We start from the raw sequence: 22179 nt of genomic DNA, 5'->3' as shown, positions 1-22179 counted from the left end.
TTTGCCAGAAAGTTTAAAAGGTCTTTGTTCCATGATACTGAAATGTTTCCAAGGTCATGGAACAGTTGATTGTGACGGGAGCGAACATATCCTCAAAAAGCCATATAAGGGTGTTAGCCATCTATCATAGTGAGGTTTTTTATGACAGAGATGTGTGTTTCTGCTCATCCTATTGAGAGAAAACCCTCCAATTCCCCTTATAAGCTTTTCTGATGTGATGGGCCTTATTGTTTCAATAATTTTTCTAACACAAGTTCTGAGAATGGATTCTTTCTGATAGATTGTTTGATAGGAGTCATATATGTGGGTTCAGTATATATGGATTCCAATTGAAATTCTGTATTCATAGTTGTCTGAGCAGGCAACAAGAATGCAAGATCTTCTGGGAACCTCTGCTCCTTAGTTCAATAGGTCAAAGATCAGAGGGAAGCAATCAGGATCAAATGGCACTTGTTCTTTGCAGGAATTGTGGAATCCGGTGTAACGGGGATGTATATGCATCGTAACCAATCCTAATCAAGAAATAGTGTCGACTTGTTTCAGATCAGAGAGTAAAGAAACAAAGATCTAGAGCTTTGTCAGAGCAAACTGGTCCATGACAGGACTATCCCAAATGGCACAGATCTGTCTAAATACAGAAGGGCAAATGGACCATTAGGTTGTGAAATGACCGAGTTCATCAGTACAGTGAAGGACAAAAAGCCTATCTCGGTGGCCAACTTGGATGTAGATTTGTTAACACACTGACTTCACTTCAGAAAATCCCACACCAGATAGCAACATATCTAGAGATTTATTCCTCCTTGCATTTTACATAATCAGTGCACTGGCACTCTGGAAAACTCTGCATAATTCTTGGTAGGCTGGCAGAATGGGCCACTCACTGTTGTGGTAAAATAAGCAAGCAACCCAAGAATACAACCATCCACTGCCACACTGATGAGATTCAAGAACTGAAGAAATCCCCAGGCTGAAATTCAAGAGTGAATATTTAATGATTTTTAAGGCACATTCCTGATGGAGAGACTTGGTTTAAGTGGGTTTTGAACCCCATAGACAATGGAAATGTGAAGATGGAATGTCTTTGCTGATAAAGAATCCAATTAAACAAAAGATGAGAAACAAAGATTTCAGTCTTGATACAAAAGGTAACACACCTAGTGCCTTTGTTGAAAGATGTCCAGATAGATGGATGCCACAGACATGAAGGTGATTTGGAATTGTGACATGGAACTCTGTTTATGATTCTCATGAAGATGCAGTCCAAAAGGGAATGACCTGAAGTGGTAAACAGTGTACCAAAAGGGAATGACTTGAAATGGTAAACAGTGTACCAAAAGGGAATGACCTGAAATGGTAAACAGTGTACCAAAAGAGAATGACTTGAAACGGTAAACAGTGTACCAAAAGGGAATGACTTGAAATGGTAAAGTGTACCTGAAGGGAATGACCTGAAATGGTAAACAGTGTCCCTGAAGGCAAAGCTGAGAATCAGAATATGAACATATTCGTCTTGAAGGCCTAAGATGACTGTCTTCCTGAAAGACATTAGAACCGAACCAATTCTGGCATTTCCATTCTAAAACATGTTGTCCCAAATGACTTTGGAGAATAAAATCCCAGTGAACATGCATTGTTAAAAATATATACTCTCTTTTTGTAAAGAGTGTTATTTCTTACTGCAGAATGTTGGATTGTATGAGTGTTGTCTGTGGTGACGTCTGGAGGCCCTCCAAGATGATTTTTAAGTCCTTTCCATTCCATGACAAAGTACTTAAATCTTTCCCTCACCAGGATGTCAGATAAGGATGTCATTATAATGACATTACTATCTCCAATAAGGAGACAAGTTGGCTCAAAGCCAATCCTTGTTACATGTTTCATCATCCACTGATCTTGGAAAATAAGTTTTTGTTGAAAGAAAAGGCTAATAGGATGATTTTCCTGTATGGCCTGCACTGAAGGCATGTCTTTCACATTTCACTGAACTCTATTGATCTCTATTGTGTCCTTCTCATTTCACTGATCTCTACTGTGTCCTTCCCATTTCACTGATCTCTATTGTGCCCTTCCTATTTCACTGATCTCTACTGATCTCTATTGTGTCCTTCCCATTTCTCAACTGTGCATTTCTTACAGAGGTAGGTGGTTCCTCCAGGTTTTTCTTATCTCTACTATGAAGTGTGGGTTGGGACCTGACAGAAGTGAGCTTCTTTGGTGACCTGTTTCATGACCTCCTCGACAAGGCAGTAGAAAAAAGGTTGGAAGAAAGTGATGGTGATCTAAGAATGACTGGTGATCTGTCGAGACAGCAGACTCATGTAGAAAGACGTCTCTTTCCACAAACAGTAGATTTTAACATATATGTGGCCATATAGAAGAGTGCTCTGTTAAGAAAGTCATATGAAAGTCAGACTACCAACCATGACCATCAGCAGGGGTCTCAACAAAAAGGTTTTGATGTGTTCATATCTCTGGAAAATAGTCATTGAAACCAAGCTGAACATGGATCCTATTGCTATGACATTCTGAACCACTTTTTACTTGTTGTGGAAGGACTTCTGATTTATATGCACTGAGGAACATTTTGACAAAATGGAGTGTGATAAAGTTCAACAATCCACGTTGAAAAAATTCATCCATGATGAAAATAAAGTAAGAAATAGATAGAAAACTATCTGGAGTGAGACCACTTTCAAGAATCACCATGGAAATGCACACTGGAACTTGGAATTTTTGCGAGTTCCTGAAAAAAGGCATCCTGACAAGGCAAGAGCAAAAGTAATTACTAAAAAATGAGGAGATTTGGCACCAATCAATATATTCATGGGGAGACCACTCTAATCTGACTGCCACCTTGGCAATTAGACAACTTTTACTACTTATGTTGCTCAAACAAACAAAAAGAAGTGGTAAACATCTGTTTTGGCTTGAAATGGCTGAATTTGCAAGATAGTGAATGTATTCCTAATGATAATAATCTGGTAACATATCTAAAGAAATTTATACCCATGACAAGAAATGAATTCAAAGGAAATGACTTTCTGAACTGGGGGAGGGGGAACCTGAAACAAATAAGTACACTCTTGGGGCTGTTCCTGTAAACCATGCTTGGGAATTTGGAAAGGATATTTCAATGTTGAGTAGTCACCCAAAAGAAGTAACACAGAACATTGAATCACTACCTTATGAAACCACTAACAAAACTGTCTTCTTGGGGTACAATGTACAATACAATAGCACTCAAATGAAAGTTTAAAAAAAGGGTCAAAGAAGGCCTAATATCGATCACCTGGCTTACTCAACCATTTCACTATGCAGAGCATAGTAAGAACACTTCATACATAAATTATCTCCAAACTTTCCATGATGTTGCTTTTACCTACTGCTAAAAAAACTAAATATAATGAACATGCAGAGTTTGTTGATGTCATCCTGATCCTGATAAACAAAAATAGGACTTTAAGAGTTCAGTCAATCAGCTGTAAGATTGTCTCATTAATATGCATGGATCCTGCTTAATCCTGAAAATGATCTTGACAATATAAGCCCATAATCTAATGCTGATTAAAATCAAATATGAATTATAGCTTCCTGAGTGGTAATAAGCTCAGCCAATCACATGCAAGATCACCTCATAAATATGAATGGATTTCTCATGATGATACAAGTATTTATCCTAAGTTTTATGAAAACTGAATCACAAAAATGGCTTCCTGTGTGGTGACCAATCTGATCAAAGATTACATCATTAATATGCATGATCTTGCTCATTAACTAACCCATTCAAACTCCAGATGACATAAACCAACATTTACAGTTTGATCAAAATGGAATCAAATATGGTTTGTAGCAAAGCAAAAAGTTCAGCCAATCAGAGGCAAGATCAACTCATTAACATGCATGCATCTTGCTTGTTCAAGATTTTGGTGATAAAAGCATATATTCAAAGTATGGTCAAAACTGAATCAGAAATATGGCCTCCAATGTGGTATCAAGGTTAACCAATGAAATGTAAGATCACTATATAAATATACACTGATCTTCCTCATTACTGAATTAGTCTAAAGGTTTTGATAATACAAACCCATATTCCAAGTTTGACTGAAACCAAATCAGAAATAGGGACTCCACAGTGGTAAGAAGCCCAGTGAATGAAATATATATTGAGAAAATTTAACAGTACAGTATATAAAAGCCTAGAAAGTAAAAGACACTGGGACTGAAAACTCTAGAGAATTGCTGAATATCACCAATTCATTACTGATATGCAAATGGTGTTCCAGGTAGTCAGTTGAGCAGTACATGCATGGTAGGTGGGTGGGTGAATTTGCCCTCAGGCTATAAACCTAAGAGTGCTTACCTAGGTGTCAGTTTGAAGTTAACCATAATAATGTTCTTCTGGAAAGCAACTTGTGTTTTATACCTTCCATATTTTCAATTAGGAATAAATGTATTTTTCATTAAAATTAGCAGCAATGAATTTTTCAAGGATCTAAGAGTACAAATGAAACCTGTAACAAGCAGCCACCTATGGGCAAAGGCTAAAGTGGACTCTAAACAAAAGTAACCTCCAAATGGAGGCTAAAAAGCAACCTCCACATGGAGGCTAAAAAGCAACCTCCAGATGGAGGCTAAACTATCAAACTTGGAATTTAAGCAAATCAAAATCATTATTTTAATTATTGTCATTGTTTTTGATGTTGTAACTATTTCTTTAATCATTTTCTTCCCTAATCTTAAAACTTTCTAAGCATTTACAAATTCCTTTTTTAGGAAAGATTTTCAGGTAATTTGCATTATTTCCTATTAATATACAATATAAGTGCAGGAAATTATGGTGGAAATTGGCTTTATTCATAGATTTCCTGAAGTTGCCCCTCTGTTTATTTCTCACACAATATCTTCTGCTTATACACATACATGTAGTAAGACAGCAGACAGCTTGTTTGTTTGTTTGTATGTTGGAGTTATCCCAAAAGTAACATACATTGGCTAGGTAAAGAAAATGTCAAATCAATGACTGCCAGGTCACCTTGTTCAAACAACAGTATACATATTAAGTTGAAAAACTAGTCCCATGACTCCCATCATGTATTTACATGTGTGTGTGGGTTCCCCAGTTCTATAATCTTGCAAAATTTGGCACAAAATTCCTTTAAAATTTTAAACCAACATAATATCTTTGATGACAAAGTCTGTTCTATTTTTGGACTAAAATGAGTGAACTATTTACAAAATGCCTGCTAACATTTTTAACTCAAAAACATGGACGGATATTTAATGAAGATATAATATGTGTGTTGTTTAGTATATCTATACTGTGTCTATAACTTTTGGTCCATGACTGTAGATTGCAATAAGCTAACCAAGGTTGTTGACAAATTTTAAACTCAGTCATAATAATAAAACTGTTTACAAGTTTGGGGTAATTTCCTGTTAATCAAATTAGGTGGATTCTCTTAACATAAAATAGGAAATGCAACAACATTGTGACATAAATGAGGAGGGTGTGTATAAAGAGGAAGAAGTGGACAATTAATTCATTCCTATTTCTTATGTTCTTGTTTAAAAATCTGTCTACAGAAGCATTTAATGTTGTGTTTAGATATGATTTCACAGGAATCATTTGTTTTGAATTCTTCACTAGAATTACAAAGTGCTCATATTACAGTCTGGACTAATGTAACAGTTTGGGATTACTGTGAATTCATTCTAAGGAGTTTTGGACAATGTCATTGTGATACATCATGACTATTGGTACATTGGTACTTCAGCATATTCAAGGATATTGATACTTCTGCACATTTTGAGACCTAGAATTCATTCAGAACACTATTCTTTTGGACATGTGATTGAACTTTTCAGGATTAATTTTTATTAATTCAAAATTCTGTAAGTTCCTCTGAAAATGTTTGTGCAAATGAAAAATCATCTTTAACCTCTCATTTCTCCAAGCATTTTACTTATATGTTTAAATCAACTATACCAATGCACTCTTACATCTTTTTCAATAAAAGAATACCTTTATTTTTACATTAATGATAAATATAGGAGAACTGTGGTTATCTAGCTACGATGTCGTAGCCTCAACTTGATTCATTGTGGTTGAGGCTACGAACTGATCTCATATCATGTAATGGAGCAAAAAAAAAAATCATCATTAAAGTGAGAAAAACAAACAGTGTAGAAATCAACTACATAAGTATAATCATGTTGTGAAAGAAGTTTGGCTTATTTTTAATTTATCAAGCCCTTACACGATAAAATAAATTGGCATGGTTACACTAACCTCACTGTCTCCACCATGACAGATAATGTTAGACTCTTGCCGTGACCTCTTTTCTATGTAAGGCTTGCCAGACCATATTTGGATATTCTATGCTATGTTATTATCAATCAAGTGGAGAATAATCGCTTTTTGGTGGAATTTTAAAGTTGCCGATAAACCGTATTTACTTTTAATGCACAGAATTTCTGACTCAAACCGCGCCAAATGTTTACTACGATTTGTTTACGTTTCCAAATAAGGCCTCAATGTCCTTACATGGCACACAAACAAATGAGGCTGAGAACGGAAGTAATCATTATTTGAACTAATATAGCAGACAATCTAAACAAAAATATTGGATAAAAAAGGTAAACAAGATTTTACAACTATTTCTACAAAGATTTTTGATATTTCCAGTATTAAATAAGAGGACTACTCAATTTATTGGATTATACACAAGGAATATGTTCAAATTGTTATTATTGGGCTAAAAGAGTGCCGGGTGCAAATCACATCCGGCATGCTCCATTGACATGTATATGCTCATGTTAGTACCCTGTCCACGAGGTAGGAGTAAGAGTACTAATATTAGTACTATGTGGTTACCATAAATGTGATTAACAAAGCCTCCTTAAGATTTCTGAGTGCATGGATAGTACCATTCGCATAACACCAGGGAATTGATTATGTTTTGTGGGCTGGGTATAGAGCTTCCATTCCACGTGTAAGTTAGCCTCATGTTGGTTCAGGAGTTTTCAATGCCCCTGTATGCAAGTCACAGGTTGGGTAAGGAGGTTTTTTCCCAATACCCCTGCGTGTTAGTCTCATTTTAAATTCCCATGTATGTTAGCCTCAGTTTAAATTCCCCTGTAAGTTAGCCTCAGTTTAAATTCCCCTGTATGGTAGCCTCAGTTTAAATCCCCCTGTATGTTAGTCTCAGTTTAAATCCCCCTGTATGGCAGCCTCAGTTTAAATCCCCCTGTATGTTAGACATAGTTTAAACCCCCTGTATGTTAGCCTCAGTTTAAATTCCCCTGTAAGTTAGCCTCAGTTTAAATTCCCCTGTAAGTTACCCTCAGTTTAAATTCCCCTGTATGGTAGCCTCAGTCTAAATCCCCCTGAATGTTAGTCTCAGTTTAAATGCCCCTGTATGTTAGCCATAGTTTAAATCCCCCTGTATGTTAGCCATAGTTTAAATCCCCCTGTATGTTAGCCTCAGTCTAAATCCCCCTGTATGTTAGCCATAGTTTAAATCCCCCTGTATGTTAGCCTCAGTTTAAATTCCCTTTTAAGTTAGCCTCAGTTTAAATTCCCCTGTATGTCAGCCTCAGCTTAAATCCCCCTGTATGTTAACCTCGGTTTAAATTCCCCTGTACATTAGCCTCAGTTTAAATCTCCCTGGTGTCAGTCTCAGTTTAAATTCCTCTGTATGTTAGCCTCAGTTTAAATTCCCCTGTACATTAGCCTCAGTTTAAATCCCCCTGGTATTAGTCTCAGTTTAAATTCCCCTGTATGTTAGCCTCAGTTTAAATTCCCTTGTATGTTAGCCTCAGTTAAAATTCCCCTGTATGTTAGTCTCAGTTTAAATCCCCCTGTATGTTTGTCGCAGGTTGGGTAAGGAGTTTTCAATCCCCCTGTATGTTACCCTCAGTTATAAATCCCCCTGTATGTTAGTCTTAGATCAAAAGAACTGAGAGTACTGATGGTGTGACCTGATAGGCCATTGATTTTCGACTTGGTTACTAATTTCAGTATGATCATAAAGTTTGTTGCTATTATTAGTGATACAAAAGAGAATGGATACTATGCTCTAAGCATGGATGGAATAAAATACCTTCAAGCCAATAAAAGAAAAAATGGAACGTTATCATCAAAGACAAAATAAGGAGAAAATGGTGAGTGTGGACCTTGTAATTCTCTCTTCTTGTTTAGGAGAGGAGGGTGACTAAAGAGGGCAAGTTTGAATCCGACTCAGGGATTTTATACTTCAATGATTTAGTATGACAGTGATTTTATACTTCAATGATTTAGTATGACAGTGATTCTATACTTCAATGATTTAGTATGACAGGGATTCTATACTTCAATGATTTAGTATGACAGGGATTTTATACTTCAATGATTTAGTATGACAGGGATTTTATACTTCAATGATTTAGTATGACAGTGATTCTATACTTCAATGATTTAGTATGACAGTGATTTTATACTTCAATGATTCTGTATAAGACAGTGATTTTATACTTCAGTGATTTAGTATGACATTGATTTTATACTTCAATGATTCTGTATAACACAGTGATTTTATACTTCAATGATTTAGTATGACAGTGATTCTATACTTCAATGATTTAGCATGACAGTAATTTTATACTTCAATGATTTGATAGGTGGCAACCTGATTATTCTTGGAGATTTAAACTTTCACTCTGTCCCGGAAACTCAAATACATCAAAACTCATAGATTCCATTAATGTTTTCAACCTCAAACAGTCAGCTAACCAACCCACCCATAAATATGGTCACATTTTAGACTGGATTCTTCATAGACCTGATGATAACATTCTATGGTCCTCCCTGGTATCCCATGACCTTGCATCAGAAAACCTCTGCATTATATGCCATCTGGACGTATCAGTCCCTAACCCTCCACCTTTATCTGCTACTAAGAGAAACCTCTGTATGATAAATAGAACCAAACTAATGCACGACATCCAAACTAACCTAACAACTTGCTTACCTCCTACCGCAGAACAACTCGATAACTGTCTGCGTTCACTGCTTGACAAACATGCCCCAGCTACCAAGTGCAGAGTATCAATTCAAAAGTGTTCTCCATGGTAGAGCAGTGTTAGGGACCAGCTTCGTACTGCTAAAAGAGACCGCCGTAAAGCTGAGAGGCTCTGGCTTTCCACCAGAATCACTATTCATAAGCAAATCTATGAAATCGCTAAGAAGAATGTCACAAATATAGCCCATGCAGTGAAATCAGCCCACTACACTACTAAGATCATGGAAAGTTCCAGCTGCAAAGAGCTCTTCGGGATTACTAACAAGCTAATGTCAAGGAACAAATCAACAACACTTCCAACTACCTTCTCTCCAGTTGTCCTTCCGGACATGTGTGCAAATTTGCAGTTACAGCCCATAATAGTATCATAGACAATATATATTAAAAAAGACCCAGAGAGTCTTTACTGTTGATATTTAACACTCACCAGTGGGATGTCACCATCTTTAATAGCTCTGAACAATTTCTCCCTTACACGTTCATCGGCCTGATCAAGGGAGGCCACTACAGGTGTTCTAGGTGCCACACCTTCCATGGGCGCTGACCTCTTCATGGGCTTCACATCTACTACATCATAGGCCTGTGAAGACTAGAAATAACATGTATGTACGTAGTCGTGTGTGTACGGCACCTCACTAGTTACATGCATAATAATGGTTATATGGTTCAACTAAATGTAAAGTTAAAAAATGAATAAATAATTTTAAACATTTTGGGGGTACCAAAAAACAGTCTAAATAAATAAAAATATGAACAACAAGATAAATATCAGGTGTAAAGATGCTTAAATTCTGTAAAATATATCAAAAAAGATAAAACAAAAAAGGTAGCACATGTAATGAAAATTCTTTACACTTGGTAAAAATTTGCTTTATAAACCACAATCCTCCCAGAAGCCAAAACTTCCACGGTGGTACATCATCATACACATTCTTCATGCAGTTCAGTTTCATAATAACTGTCTCACTGGATTGAAATAAACATCCAATAAAAATGTGTTCCACTGTCAGTGGACACTGGCACGATATGCACTCTGGTCAAGGTTCAAACTTTGGAAGGTATGCACAAGTCACGCATGTATGTCCTATATGCAATCCACAAAATAACGCCTCATCTCTGCAAAAAAAATTTAAATATGAGGGATGCCACTCCAACAGTGGTTCTGATATTCTTATCTTTGTGGAGTTTTCATTCCACATATTTTTGCCAGGTACAATGAAATGCTGATTTATACAATACTGGAAATCAGTACTGGAATCTTCCATTCAGATAACAAGAAATAAAAGATTTTTAAAAAATCTATTTAGCTTTAAACTGATTTTTAACAATCACTTTTGATTGCTCATATGTTTTCATAATGTGATAACTGCAAGCTGATAACCAAATATTTACACTTTTAGAGACATAAGTTACGAAGGATGCAAACCAGTTTTGAATTTCCAAAAACACCACATTTGAGGATTGAGGTTCTAAATATTCACAATGCCAATTAAATATTAAAAACAGCTAGATCTAAATTTTTTAAATAAAAATACAAACAGAATTTTGCACCAATTGATTGTTTTAGCTTTTGTGACAAAATCTGTTCCAAAACGAAGATTATGACAAAAATAAGAAAAACCTTAGGAATCCTAAATTAAATTTAAGTAGTTTTTTTAAAACTTGAGTTTTCTATGTGCTATTTATGTTGCTCTGCAACATATTATTTTCTCTTGATAATTTGTACAAAGATGTCACATGAATAAATAGACATTTTTGATGGGCGTCAAAATGGATGACATACTACATGCTCCTTACAACAAGGGTCGTATGGATGAAGGCTAGTTAAGAGAAGTATGACAGAATATATCATTGTCATCAGTTACCAATAATTTGTTTAAATAAATAATGTTTTGATTGGAATGAGAGATATCACATTGAAAGAAGCAAATTTCAGAAAAAGGTTAAAGTAAGTGCTTAAGTGCATCAAAACCAAGGACTCCTAGATATGCCAGAGAAAACAGAACATCCTTGATTGGCAAAAATTTACCTTTGCATGTAATGAGACCATAGTACAAGTGCTGGTCTACAGTGATACACAAGTTTATTAATTCTGCCCCCAAGGCTTGCAAGATGAATGGCATAGTTTGTGTAACAAGGTTTTTTTAAAAAAAAAGATGAAAAGATTGATGAAAAACTGGACAGGATTAAATAATGATGCTTCCTCTGCAAGAAATTTTCTCAAGTCTGGAGACCATAAAAGTCTGAGCTTGAATTTGAAACAGTATCCACTATCAGCCAATCAGTATGAACCTTTTAAAAACAACATCATTTGCAACTGGCTGCAACTCAAGTTCAAGAAAATTCCTGGGCTTGCTCAGTTATAAATAAGAGGTCACAGAAGTTAAGCATAACTTCTATTTATTCCCAATCAGAAGTTGAACATGACAGTATTATCTACCCCAGCTAGGGTTCCCCAACTTTCTGAAACAAAAATTTCCAGGTCTTGTACAGGTCATTTCCAAGACGATATTGATTTTTATCAAGATTCATTAAATAACCTCTTACTAATTGGAATCAAAACCAAACTGGCTAAGAAACACACATGTTTAATCAAAAGCTGTCTCTATTCTGAGACATTCCCATAAAATCTCAATCATACCATGTACTAATCCACATGATGAATCACCAGAACAATTACACCAATTAAAATTCATTTTCTTGTAACTTATTCAAATTTACAGAATAAAGATATTAACTTTACTTTCCTTTATTTTTTACTTAACTCCATTATGTTGTTATCAAAAACATTTTGTTTTAGGAAAGGATTGTTTAAAATTTTGGCAAAAAGCCCTTAATAATGATATACCTTTGTATAACAAGGACTGAATTAATTCTTTCATCTGCTTATGTCTGGTTGGTGCCCTAACATTTACTTTTAATGTAATCAGCCAATGGACTGTATATTCAATGCAGTCATTGTCAAAAATACCCAAAGTTTGGGATTCTGCATTGAAAACTGCCCTAGCTCTCCAAAGTTTTTGCATATTTAGCAAGGTCTGATAGTAAAATTCACTGCAAAGGGGAGTTAGAGTTGGGAGCAGTGAAGGTTACAACTAATGATAATACCAAACATAGTGTTCCAAGTGCAAACTATAGAATAATAAGCAATGATTTATCACACTACATTTTTGTTAACTTGCATATAAAATGGGGAACTGGGGAAGATTTTAATTTTTCCCATCTTAAACATAATACAATATGCTGGCAGAGTGTTATACTAGACTGGTTTCATCCCTTCTGCTTATGAAAAGATACCAATATGGAGCTTACCAAGGTTAACCAGTCAACTTGACCAATCTGATTGCCTGAGCACTTGGATTGACTATACTAAGATGATTAGTATCAACACCCACAGGATCCATGTAGTAACTGTACATAAACTGACTGAAGAGTTTTGCAACCTCTAAACTGCCAGTAAGAATTCAATAAATGAAACTCATGATCCAGGGCTCTAAATTAATGCTATATCAGTAAAACCCAGCAGTTGCTAATCTGTGGGGGCAGTGAAAATTATCGCCAGTCACCTATCATAACAGTTAAGTAGTGGTCACGAGCTGCCATTTTCTTTAATGGATAATTGATCTGTTTATTGTGTTAATCGAATACCTACAAACATCCTGCAACTGACATGGTATAATAAATTCTCATGGTGCAAACGGACAGGTTTTTAAATCATTCATCCACTCATTAAGCAAATTAGGGAGATTACTGTCACAACAGTCTTTGCGTATGTCAAACTGGCCAGGTGTACCACCAAGAAACACTGATGATTACAAATGTACAGGATCTCAGGCTGGCTAGTACCAATCAATCAGAAAATGTACAGCATCTCAGGCTGGCTAGTACCAACCAATCAGAAAATGTACAGGATCTCAGGCTGGCTAGTAGTACCAACCAATCAGAAAATGTACAGGACCTCAGGCTGGCTAGTACCAACCAATCAGAAAATATACAGGACCTCAGGCTGGCTAGTACCAGTGAATCAGAAAATGTACAGGATCTCAGGCTGGCTAGTACCAATAAATCAGAAAATGTACAGGATCTCAGGCTGGCTAGTCCCAACCAATCAGAAAATGTGCAGGACCTCAGGCTAGTACAGACCAATTGGAAAAGTTTCTGTTCTCCAATTCAACAAATAATCCAGAATTAAACAGAAAAATGTATTTTAACAAACACTCAATGCATCATGTCGTGACAATTGTAAACATGTGGAAATATCTACAAGATGTGCAGCTGGCACCAACACAGCAGTAATTAGATGATGACATGAGAGAGAGAGAGCGTGATTGCACATGTAATCAAGAGAGGAGAGAAAGAAAGTATCAGAAATTCTGGGCAAATGAATACAAATGACTTATGCATAACATAGAAAAGATATGAAGTTGTGCACTTTCTGCACAGAGTATCCAGGGAAATATGAATGTGCTCTGGGTACTCTGTTCATTGATGGGTGTAAAAGCTTTCATAAATGGTCTCTGGAATTACACAATGAAAGCTCCCTGCACTTAATGACAAAGAGATACATGAAACCAAAAGAGAAAGTTGATTTCTCAGAAGCAGATAAAGTTGTGGCATATTTGAAGAGTGTCTTTAAGAAGCCTGAACATAAATCTTCAGCTTTTAGGGAGTCTTGTTGGTGAAATACCAATATTGTTTTGGGTTGATGCTAATAAAAATAAATGGTGATTAGAAATTGAACTATCTTTGTTTTTAGCAGGATCAGAGCAGTTTAGGCAGTATAAATAAATAATTAATTATGGTGATCTTGCAGGTAAGTGAAAATAATTCCTAATGTGGAGCCAACTTGATTAGTTTAGTTATGGCTCAATTATGTATTCTATCTGTGATCAAGTGGCACCTGAAAATTTCCAGCTTTTCCCAACTCTGATCAATATTTGCAAAAATAAAGGGCTACTCATGGATGGGAACCAACCCATTCTTTCTGCTGACTTTTTCCTGAGGTCCTAGTAGCATGGGAATCCTGCAATGTCTTCTTGGTAAGTTTTGGTAGTGGATTGTCCATGGCCTGCTGAAGAATCGTCTGAACTGTTGCATTCTGGGCCAGGCTAAGAGGCAGTTGCTTCTTACGATTTCGGATTGATGGATCAGCTTCTGATTCCAATAGGAATGACACAATTCCAACTGAAAAAAGGCATGGTTCTTTTATAACAAAATAAATTATATGATCTGGTTGTACTCCATTTTTAGTAAACATGTTTTTTCAACTACCTTAAATAGTGAAACCTGTTTGTTAAAGGTATTCAAGAGACTACAAAAATCTGTTATGATCTTGTGTCCTTTATATAGAGGTGTGTGTGTCTGATTTGGATTTTTGACATAGCTTTAAAAAAAATCAGACATATCGCTATGATGTCTGCAGTGTGGCAGTTTATAGTGATGTCTAGCACTGTGGCAACAGGCCGCAGACATGTAGCACGATGTCCCACCCAGTCACATTATCCTGACACCAGGCCGACTAGTCCTAACACTAAACTCTTAATGCTGAGCACCAAGCAAGGCAGCTGTTAGAACCATTTTTGTAAGTCTTTGGTATGGCTCAGCCAGGGAGGTAATAATGGTGCAAAAACAAATAAGATGGGACCATAAACATTTTCTCACATTTCTACTTGTGTATAATCATGTTTTCCAGTGTAAAACAGTGACAGGAAATATCTATCGTTCGTTACATATCCTTATATTCTGATCATAGTGCACACACAATCTGGCAGTAAGTCATCATCACCTGATCATTCTTTCACAATAATCAAGATAAACATAAGTTGTAACAGATTGACAATCTAAAACATGCATTACTTGAAGAGAACGTGCCTCAAAACAGACATTCTGCACCTGAAGTGAATGTGCCTCAAAACAGACATTCTGCACCTGAAGTGAATGTGCCTCAAAACAAACATTCTGTACCTGAAGTGAATGTGCCACAAAACATTCTGCACCTGAAGTGAATGTGCCGCAAAACAAACATTCTGTACCTGAAGTGAATGTGCCACAAAACAAACATTCTGCACCTGAAGTGAATGTGCTGCAAAACAAACATTCTGCACCTGAAGTGAATATGCCTCAAAAAAGACATTCTGCACTGATTGGTCTACCTGCAGGTACAGATTCACATTCATACTGAAAAAGCCCTTGCTGTTTTCAATAATTCATCCTCTTTAATTATTGATGAAAGGAAAATCAATTAAAAAACAAAAACTAAAATGATCACTATTTTTTTTGTTTCATTTAATGTTTGGGATAAAAGCAAATATTATTTTGTTCAGATTTATGTCAATGTACAATCAATATTCAGGGCAGAGTTAGGATACTATGTATTTGAACAGTTTCAACCACTTGCTAATTTGTGTTTAAACATCACTGAAAGTTTCCCCATACTTTTTATTTTCTATTGCAGCTGTTTAAAATTACATCAGTATTCAAAATACACCGTCTTGACATCTTTTATTAAGTTTTTGTGTTGGATAGGTCAAATCTGACCCAAATGTGAAATGTTCCACCAATCCATATATGATGGACTCTGTTAGTCCTATTGTGTTGGATAGGTCAAATCTGACCCAAATGTGAAATGTTCCACCAATCCATATATGATGGACTCTGGTAGTCCTATTGTGTTGGATAGGTCAAATCTGACCCAAATGTGAAATGTTCCACCAATCCATATATGATGGACTCTGTTTGTCCTATGTGAGCAAGTATTCTTTAGATGGAAGTGTCTGCTAAGAAAGGTTTCGCTGTAACTAAAATAACCTGATTTGTACAATATTCCTTTCATACTGGCACTTTTAAATTCCAGTTAAATCAAACTTCTGCTTGAGAGATATTACAGCATTTTGGAGTCCATCTTCCATTGCATTATTTATTGTTGGTAGGTATGCAAGTTTGTCATTATAATACAACATAACAAACAATATTTATATTCTGCTTGTTTAGTCTGTCTGCAAATATAAAATATAAAAATATTTAAATGCATTTGTATCCATTACTACTTCAACAGTAATTCTGCAAAAATAGTGATACACAAAAATAAAATTTCTCCTGCTACTTCATAAATACTTACAAATTAACATTCACTTGTATGATAGAAAACTGCCAAAATTCAATGTTATTTATCATGGAACTAGAGTTTACAAACTTGTAGTCATTATTTATGTCTTTTATTTTAGCAAGACAACTCAGTTTTCAAATCCTTACATTTTTCTTAGAATCATTTGATTAATACATTTCTTCTGGAGGAATGATGATTGTGTTGTAAAGCATATGTTTGAGTTTCTAAAAAAGCTTTCACATTACAGACAAACCTGTTTTATAGGGTCAGCAATAATAAAATACTGTAATTATTCCACTATAATTATGTCCATTATAAATACTGCAATTATTCCACTATAATTATGTCCATTATAAATACTGTAATTATTCCACTATAATTATGTCCATTATAAATACTGTATTTATTCCACTATAATTATGTTCATTATAAATACTGTAATTATTCCACTATAATTATGTCCAATATAAATACTGTAATTATTCCACTATAATTATGTTCATTATAAATAATGTAATTATTCCACTATAATTATGTTCATTATAAATACTGTAATTATTCCACTATAATTATGTTCATTATAAATACTGTAATTATTCCACTATAATTATGTTCATTATAAATACTGTATTTATTCCACTATAATTATGTTCATTATAAATACTGTAATTATTCCACTATAATTATGTTCATTATAAATACTGTATTTATTCCACTATAATTATGGTCATTATAAATACTGTAATTATTCCACTATAATTATGTTCAGTATAAATACTGTAATTATTCCACTATAATTATGTTCATTATATATTTTTGGAATAATAAGCATGACATACCTGATAAAGTTAGTCATAAAACATATTCACAAATTAATAACATCAAGATTGGCTTGACAGGATTACACTACATTCCAATAGTTGATTAAAAGAATCCTTGTTAGAAATGCACAACATTTTCGACAGTCTATGCGAAAAAGCTTTGGTAGCATTAAACTAAGAGGTTAATGTGAGGACTGGTCAGTCTGCTCTCAGGAAAACTTGACTGGGTTGGACATGATGTTCCATGTCTGTGGCATCATGCCACAGTGCTAGACATCACTAAAAAATGCTACACTGCAGACATCATAGCGATATAAATAGAAAATTATTAAAGTTACTTTAAAAATCCAAATCACACATACATACACACTACATTTCCAACAGTCTATGAGAAAAAGCCTTGGTAAGATTACACACATTCCAATAGTCTATGAGAAAAAGCCTTGGTAAGATTACACTACATTCCAATAATCTATGAGAAAAAGCCTTGGAAAGATTACACTACATTCCAATAGTCTATGAGAAAAAGCCTTGGAAAGATTACACTACATTCCAATAATCTATGAGAAAAAGCCTTGGTAAGATTACACTACATTCCAATAGTCTATGAGAAAAAGCCTTGGTAAGATTACACTACATTCCAATAGTCTATGAGAAAAAGCCTTGGTAAGATTACACTACATTCCAATAATCTATGAAAAAAAGCCTTGGAAAGATTACACTACATTCCAATAGTCTATGAGAAAAAGCCTTGGTAAGATTACACTACATTCCAATAGTCTATGAGAAAAAGCCTTGGTAAGATTACACTACATTCCAATAGTCTATGAGAAAAAGCCTTGGTAAGATTACACTACATTCCAATAGTCTATGAGAAAAAGCCTTGGTAAGATTACACTACATTCCAATAGTCTATGAGAAAAAGCCTTGGAAAGATTACACTACATTCCAATAGTCTATGAGAAAAAGCCTTGGTAAGATTACACTACATTCCAACAGTCTATGAGAAAAAGCCTTGGTAAGATTACACTACATTCCAACAGTCTATGAGAAAAAGCCTTGGTAAGATTACACTACATTCCAATAGTCTATGAGAAAAAGCCTTGGTAAGATTACACTACATTCCAATAATCTATGAGAAAAAGCCTTGGTAAGATTACACTACATTCCAATAATCTATGAGAAAAAGCCTTGGAAAGATTACACTACATTCCAATAGTCTATGAGAAAAAGCCTTGGTAAGATTACACTACATTCCAATAGTCTATGAGAAAAAGCCTTGGTAAGATTACACTACATTCCAATAGTCTATGAGAAAAAGCCTTGGTAAGATTACACTACATTCCAATAATCTATGAGAAAAAGCCTTGGAAAGATTACACTACATTCCAATAGTCTATGAGAAAAAGCCCTGGTAAGATTACACTACATTCCAACAGTCTATGAGAAAAAGCCTTGGTAAGATTACACTACATTCCAAGAGTCTATGAGAAAAAGCCTTGGTAAGATTACACTACATTCCAATAGTCTATGAGAAAAAGCCTTGGTAAGATTACACTACATTCCAACAGTCTATGAGAAAAAGCCTTGGTAAGATTACACTACATTCCAAGAGTCTATGAGAAAAAGCCTTGGTAAGATTACACTACATTCCAATAGTCTATGAGAAAAAGCCTTGGTAAGATTACACTACATTCCAATAGTCTATGAGAAAAAGCCTTGGTAAGATTACACTACATTCCAACAGTCTATGAGAAAAAGCCTTGGTAAGATTACACTACATTCCAAGAGTCTATGAGAAAAAGCCTTGGAAAGATTACACTACATTCCAATAGTCTATGAGAAAAAGCCTTGGTAAGATTACACTACATTCCAATAGTCTATATGAAAAAGCCTTGGTAAGATTACACTACATTCCAATAGTCTATCTGAAAAAGCCTTGGTAAGATTACACTACATTCCAATAGTCTATGAGTAAAAGCCTTGGTAAGATTACACTACATTCCAACAGTCTATGAGTAAAAGCCTTGGTAAGATTACACTACATTCCAATAGTCTATGAGAAAAAGCCTTGGTAAGATTACACTACATTCCAATAGTCTATATGAAAAAGCCTTGGTAAGATTACACTACATTCCAATAGTCTATATGAAAAAGCCTTGGTAAGATTACACTACATTCCAATAGTCTATATGAAAAAGCCTTGGTAAGATTACACTACATTCCAATAGTCTATATGAAAAAGCCTTGGTAAGATTACACTACATTCCAATAGTCTATGAGAAAAAGCCTTGGTAAGATTACACTACATTCCAATAGTCTATATGAAAAAGCCTTGGTAAGATTACACTACATTCCAATAGTCTATATGAAAAAGCCTTGGTAAGATTACGCTACATTCCAACAGTCTATGAGTAAAAGCCTTGGTAAGATTACACTACATTCCAATAGTCTATGAGAAAAAGCCTTGGTAAGATTACACTACATTCCAACAGTCTATGAGAAAAAGCCTTGGTAAGATTACACTGCATTCCAATAATCTATGAGAAAAAGCCTTGGTAAGATTACACTACATTCCAATAGTCTATGAGAAAAAGCCTTGACATCACTAAAAAATGCTACACTGCAGACATCATAGCGATATAAATAGAAAATTATTAAAGTTACTTTAAAAATCCAAATCACACATACATACACACTACATTTCCAACAGTCTATGAGAAAAAGCCTTGGTAAGATTACACACATTCCAATAGTCTATGAGAAAAAGCCTTGGTAAGATTACACTACATTCCAATAATCTATGAGAAAAAGCCTTGGAAAGATTACACTACATTCCAATAGTCTATGAGAAAAAGCCTTGGAAAGATTACACTACATTCCAATAATCTATGAGAAAAAGCCTTGGAAAGATTACACTACATTCCAATAATCTATGAGAAAAAGCCTTGGAAAGATTACACTACATTCCAATAATCTATGAGAAAAAGCCTTGGTAAGATTACACTACATTCCAATAGTCTATGAGAAAAAGCCTTGGTAAGATTACACTACATTCCAATAGTCTATGAGAAAAACCATGATTATGAACTGTATCAATGTTGGATGAATCCATTACCTTGAGGAGTTCAGTTGCAATGCATGCATTGTGACATGTGCTTTGTTCTGCACCTACTGGACCAAATCTGCAGTTGGAAGTTATATCTTAACCAACTGCCATTTTCTGAGCTAGAACCTATGCAAAATCTTGGTAAATTCCAATCATTTTTGCAGAATGGAATTATATTTATGGTCACAATCATATATAGCATCATTGTATCAGAAAACAATACAGTTGAAGGTCTGTACAGTTCATTTCTGAACTGGAATTATGGTTTTCAAATAAAATAGAAAAAGGTCAGTATAAGCAAATGCTGATAGTTCTCCAACAGGGTTGTTTTACAGACAGACCGAAAAAGAGAAATGATTATCAAAAGAAAGTTTATTTTGAGTTCATTAAATATACCATGTTTCTGCATTAATTACTATAACAAATCAATAAAATAAACTCAAAAACTCTCATCACCCAACATAAAGGATTCATGCAATAACGCTAATATGACTGTTATGTATCTATATAGAAACCCTTTGCAGTAGGGACTCTGAAAAGTAACCATTGACCACAATGACCTAGTGGCTTCTATATATTGGAGATTTGATTAAAAAAAGTAATGGGACCAAATGAATCTTATCAACTGACAAATATGAACAGATGACCTTTACATGGAGGTGACAAGTGAAACAGGTTTGAATGTAAAATTTAAGGGTTTAAAAAATGCAAAAACAGCAGCAGCTGTATGTTCCATGCTTTTGCTACTTAATCACAAAAATTTGATAGCAATGCAGACTGGCTATATGTTCCATTCTTCTGCTACTTAATCAAAACATCTGATAGCAATGCAGACTGGCTATATGTTCCATTCTTCTGCTACTTAATCAAAACATCTGATAGCAATGCAGACTGGCTATATGTTCCATTCTTCTGCTACTTAATCAAAACATCTGATAGCAATACAGACTGGCTATATGTTCCATTCTTCTGTTACTTAATCAAAACATCTGATAGCAATGCAGACTGGCTATATGTTCCATTCTTCTGCTACTTAATCAAAACATCTGATAGCAATGCAGACTGGCTATTTGTTCCATTCTTCTGCTACTTAATCAAAACATCTGATAGCAATGCGGACTAGCTATATGTTCCATGCTTTTGCTACTTAATCACAAAATCTGATAGCAATGTTCTACTAATAGGAATAAAAGAGAGAATAGTGGATGATAGCATCACAGGTATGATAATGCCTTAATTTCACTAAAAGAACTTCAGTCTAGAATTAAATTTAAATTTAGCATCCTGCAATCTGATTGGCTGAAATTTAAGTCTGACTAAATACTGACTAATCAAACATCTTAAGTCTAGACTTAACTTAATACTTATGTTGGTGAAACTGAGGCCATATCTTATACTTGCACATTAAAAACTATTTCCAACATCTTTTTTGACAGAACAAAAGGTGGATATTAATCTTTATTAAAACTGACAGCTGTTTGGTGACTTTTGTTTCTAATTCTTAGAATTTCCATTGAACTGCTTTCAGACAAATGTCATAGAACTAGCTACCTGTCAAGGTATACTGCTATCAGATTTCAAGGATATTATGGCATGCTATTAACACTTAATCTCAAAGCCTGAAATATGAACATGAAATTGAATTTGAAGATTTTCCATTATCCCATAATACTGCTATCCATAAATTTTAAAAATTCCAATCCAGAATATGGTATTTGTGTCGGGGCAATAAGTTCATAAAAGATTGGCATTTAACAAACCAGAGACCAGAGGTACAGAATTGTGTCTTTTAACATCAAATATGTGGTTTCTCTTTCAATCAAAGAGTTACTTTCCAACAGTAGGTATTTAGATAATAATGCATAGCAAAAACAAATGAACTCTATATTCATTTTTAGGTGATAATAGTTACAATTCACAAAACTCACAAACTGACTGTATTAGATAAAAGTACACAATTTTATAGAAATTCAATGAAATTACTTTTTCTTTACATTCAGTTTAAACTTGTAAAAGGGCTCATTCAGTTAAATACTAAACAGTAAAATACCTATTTTAGGGAGACAATCCCTTGTCGGAAAG

At 34.8% G+C, this 22179-nt stretch overlaps 1 protein-coding gene across 1 annotated transcript in view; it reads right to left on the bottom strand.

Moving 5' to 3' along the window:
- The window catches only part of LOC149787417 (ankyrin repeat domain-containing protein 27-like), a 116063-nt gene that overhangs the window by 35701 nt on the left and 58183 nt on the right, over positions 1-22179 (bottom strand). The window contains exons 19-20 of the mRNA XM_089978029.1: positions 14038-14246; positions 9490-9651 (exon numbers count right to left, since the gene is read on the bottom strand). Of these exons, the coding sequence (XP_089834155.1) occupies positions 9490-9651; positions 14038-14246 (371 nt within the window). The remainder of the gene's footprint in view (positions 1-9489; positions 9652-14037; positions 14247-22179) is intronic.

This window comes from Sinohyriopsis cumingii, chromosome 12 (assembly GCF_028554795.1).
Source record: "Sinohyriopsis cumingii isolate HCF-2022 chromosome 12, ASM2855479v2, whole genome shotgun sequence".
Lineage (NCBI taxonomy): Eukaryota > Metazoa > Mollusca > Bivalvia > Unionida > Unionidae > Sinohyriopsis > Sinohyriopsis cumingii.
The sequence above is the reverse complement of the archived record's forward strand: the minus strand, read 5'-3'. Positions and strand labels throughout refer to the sequence as shown.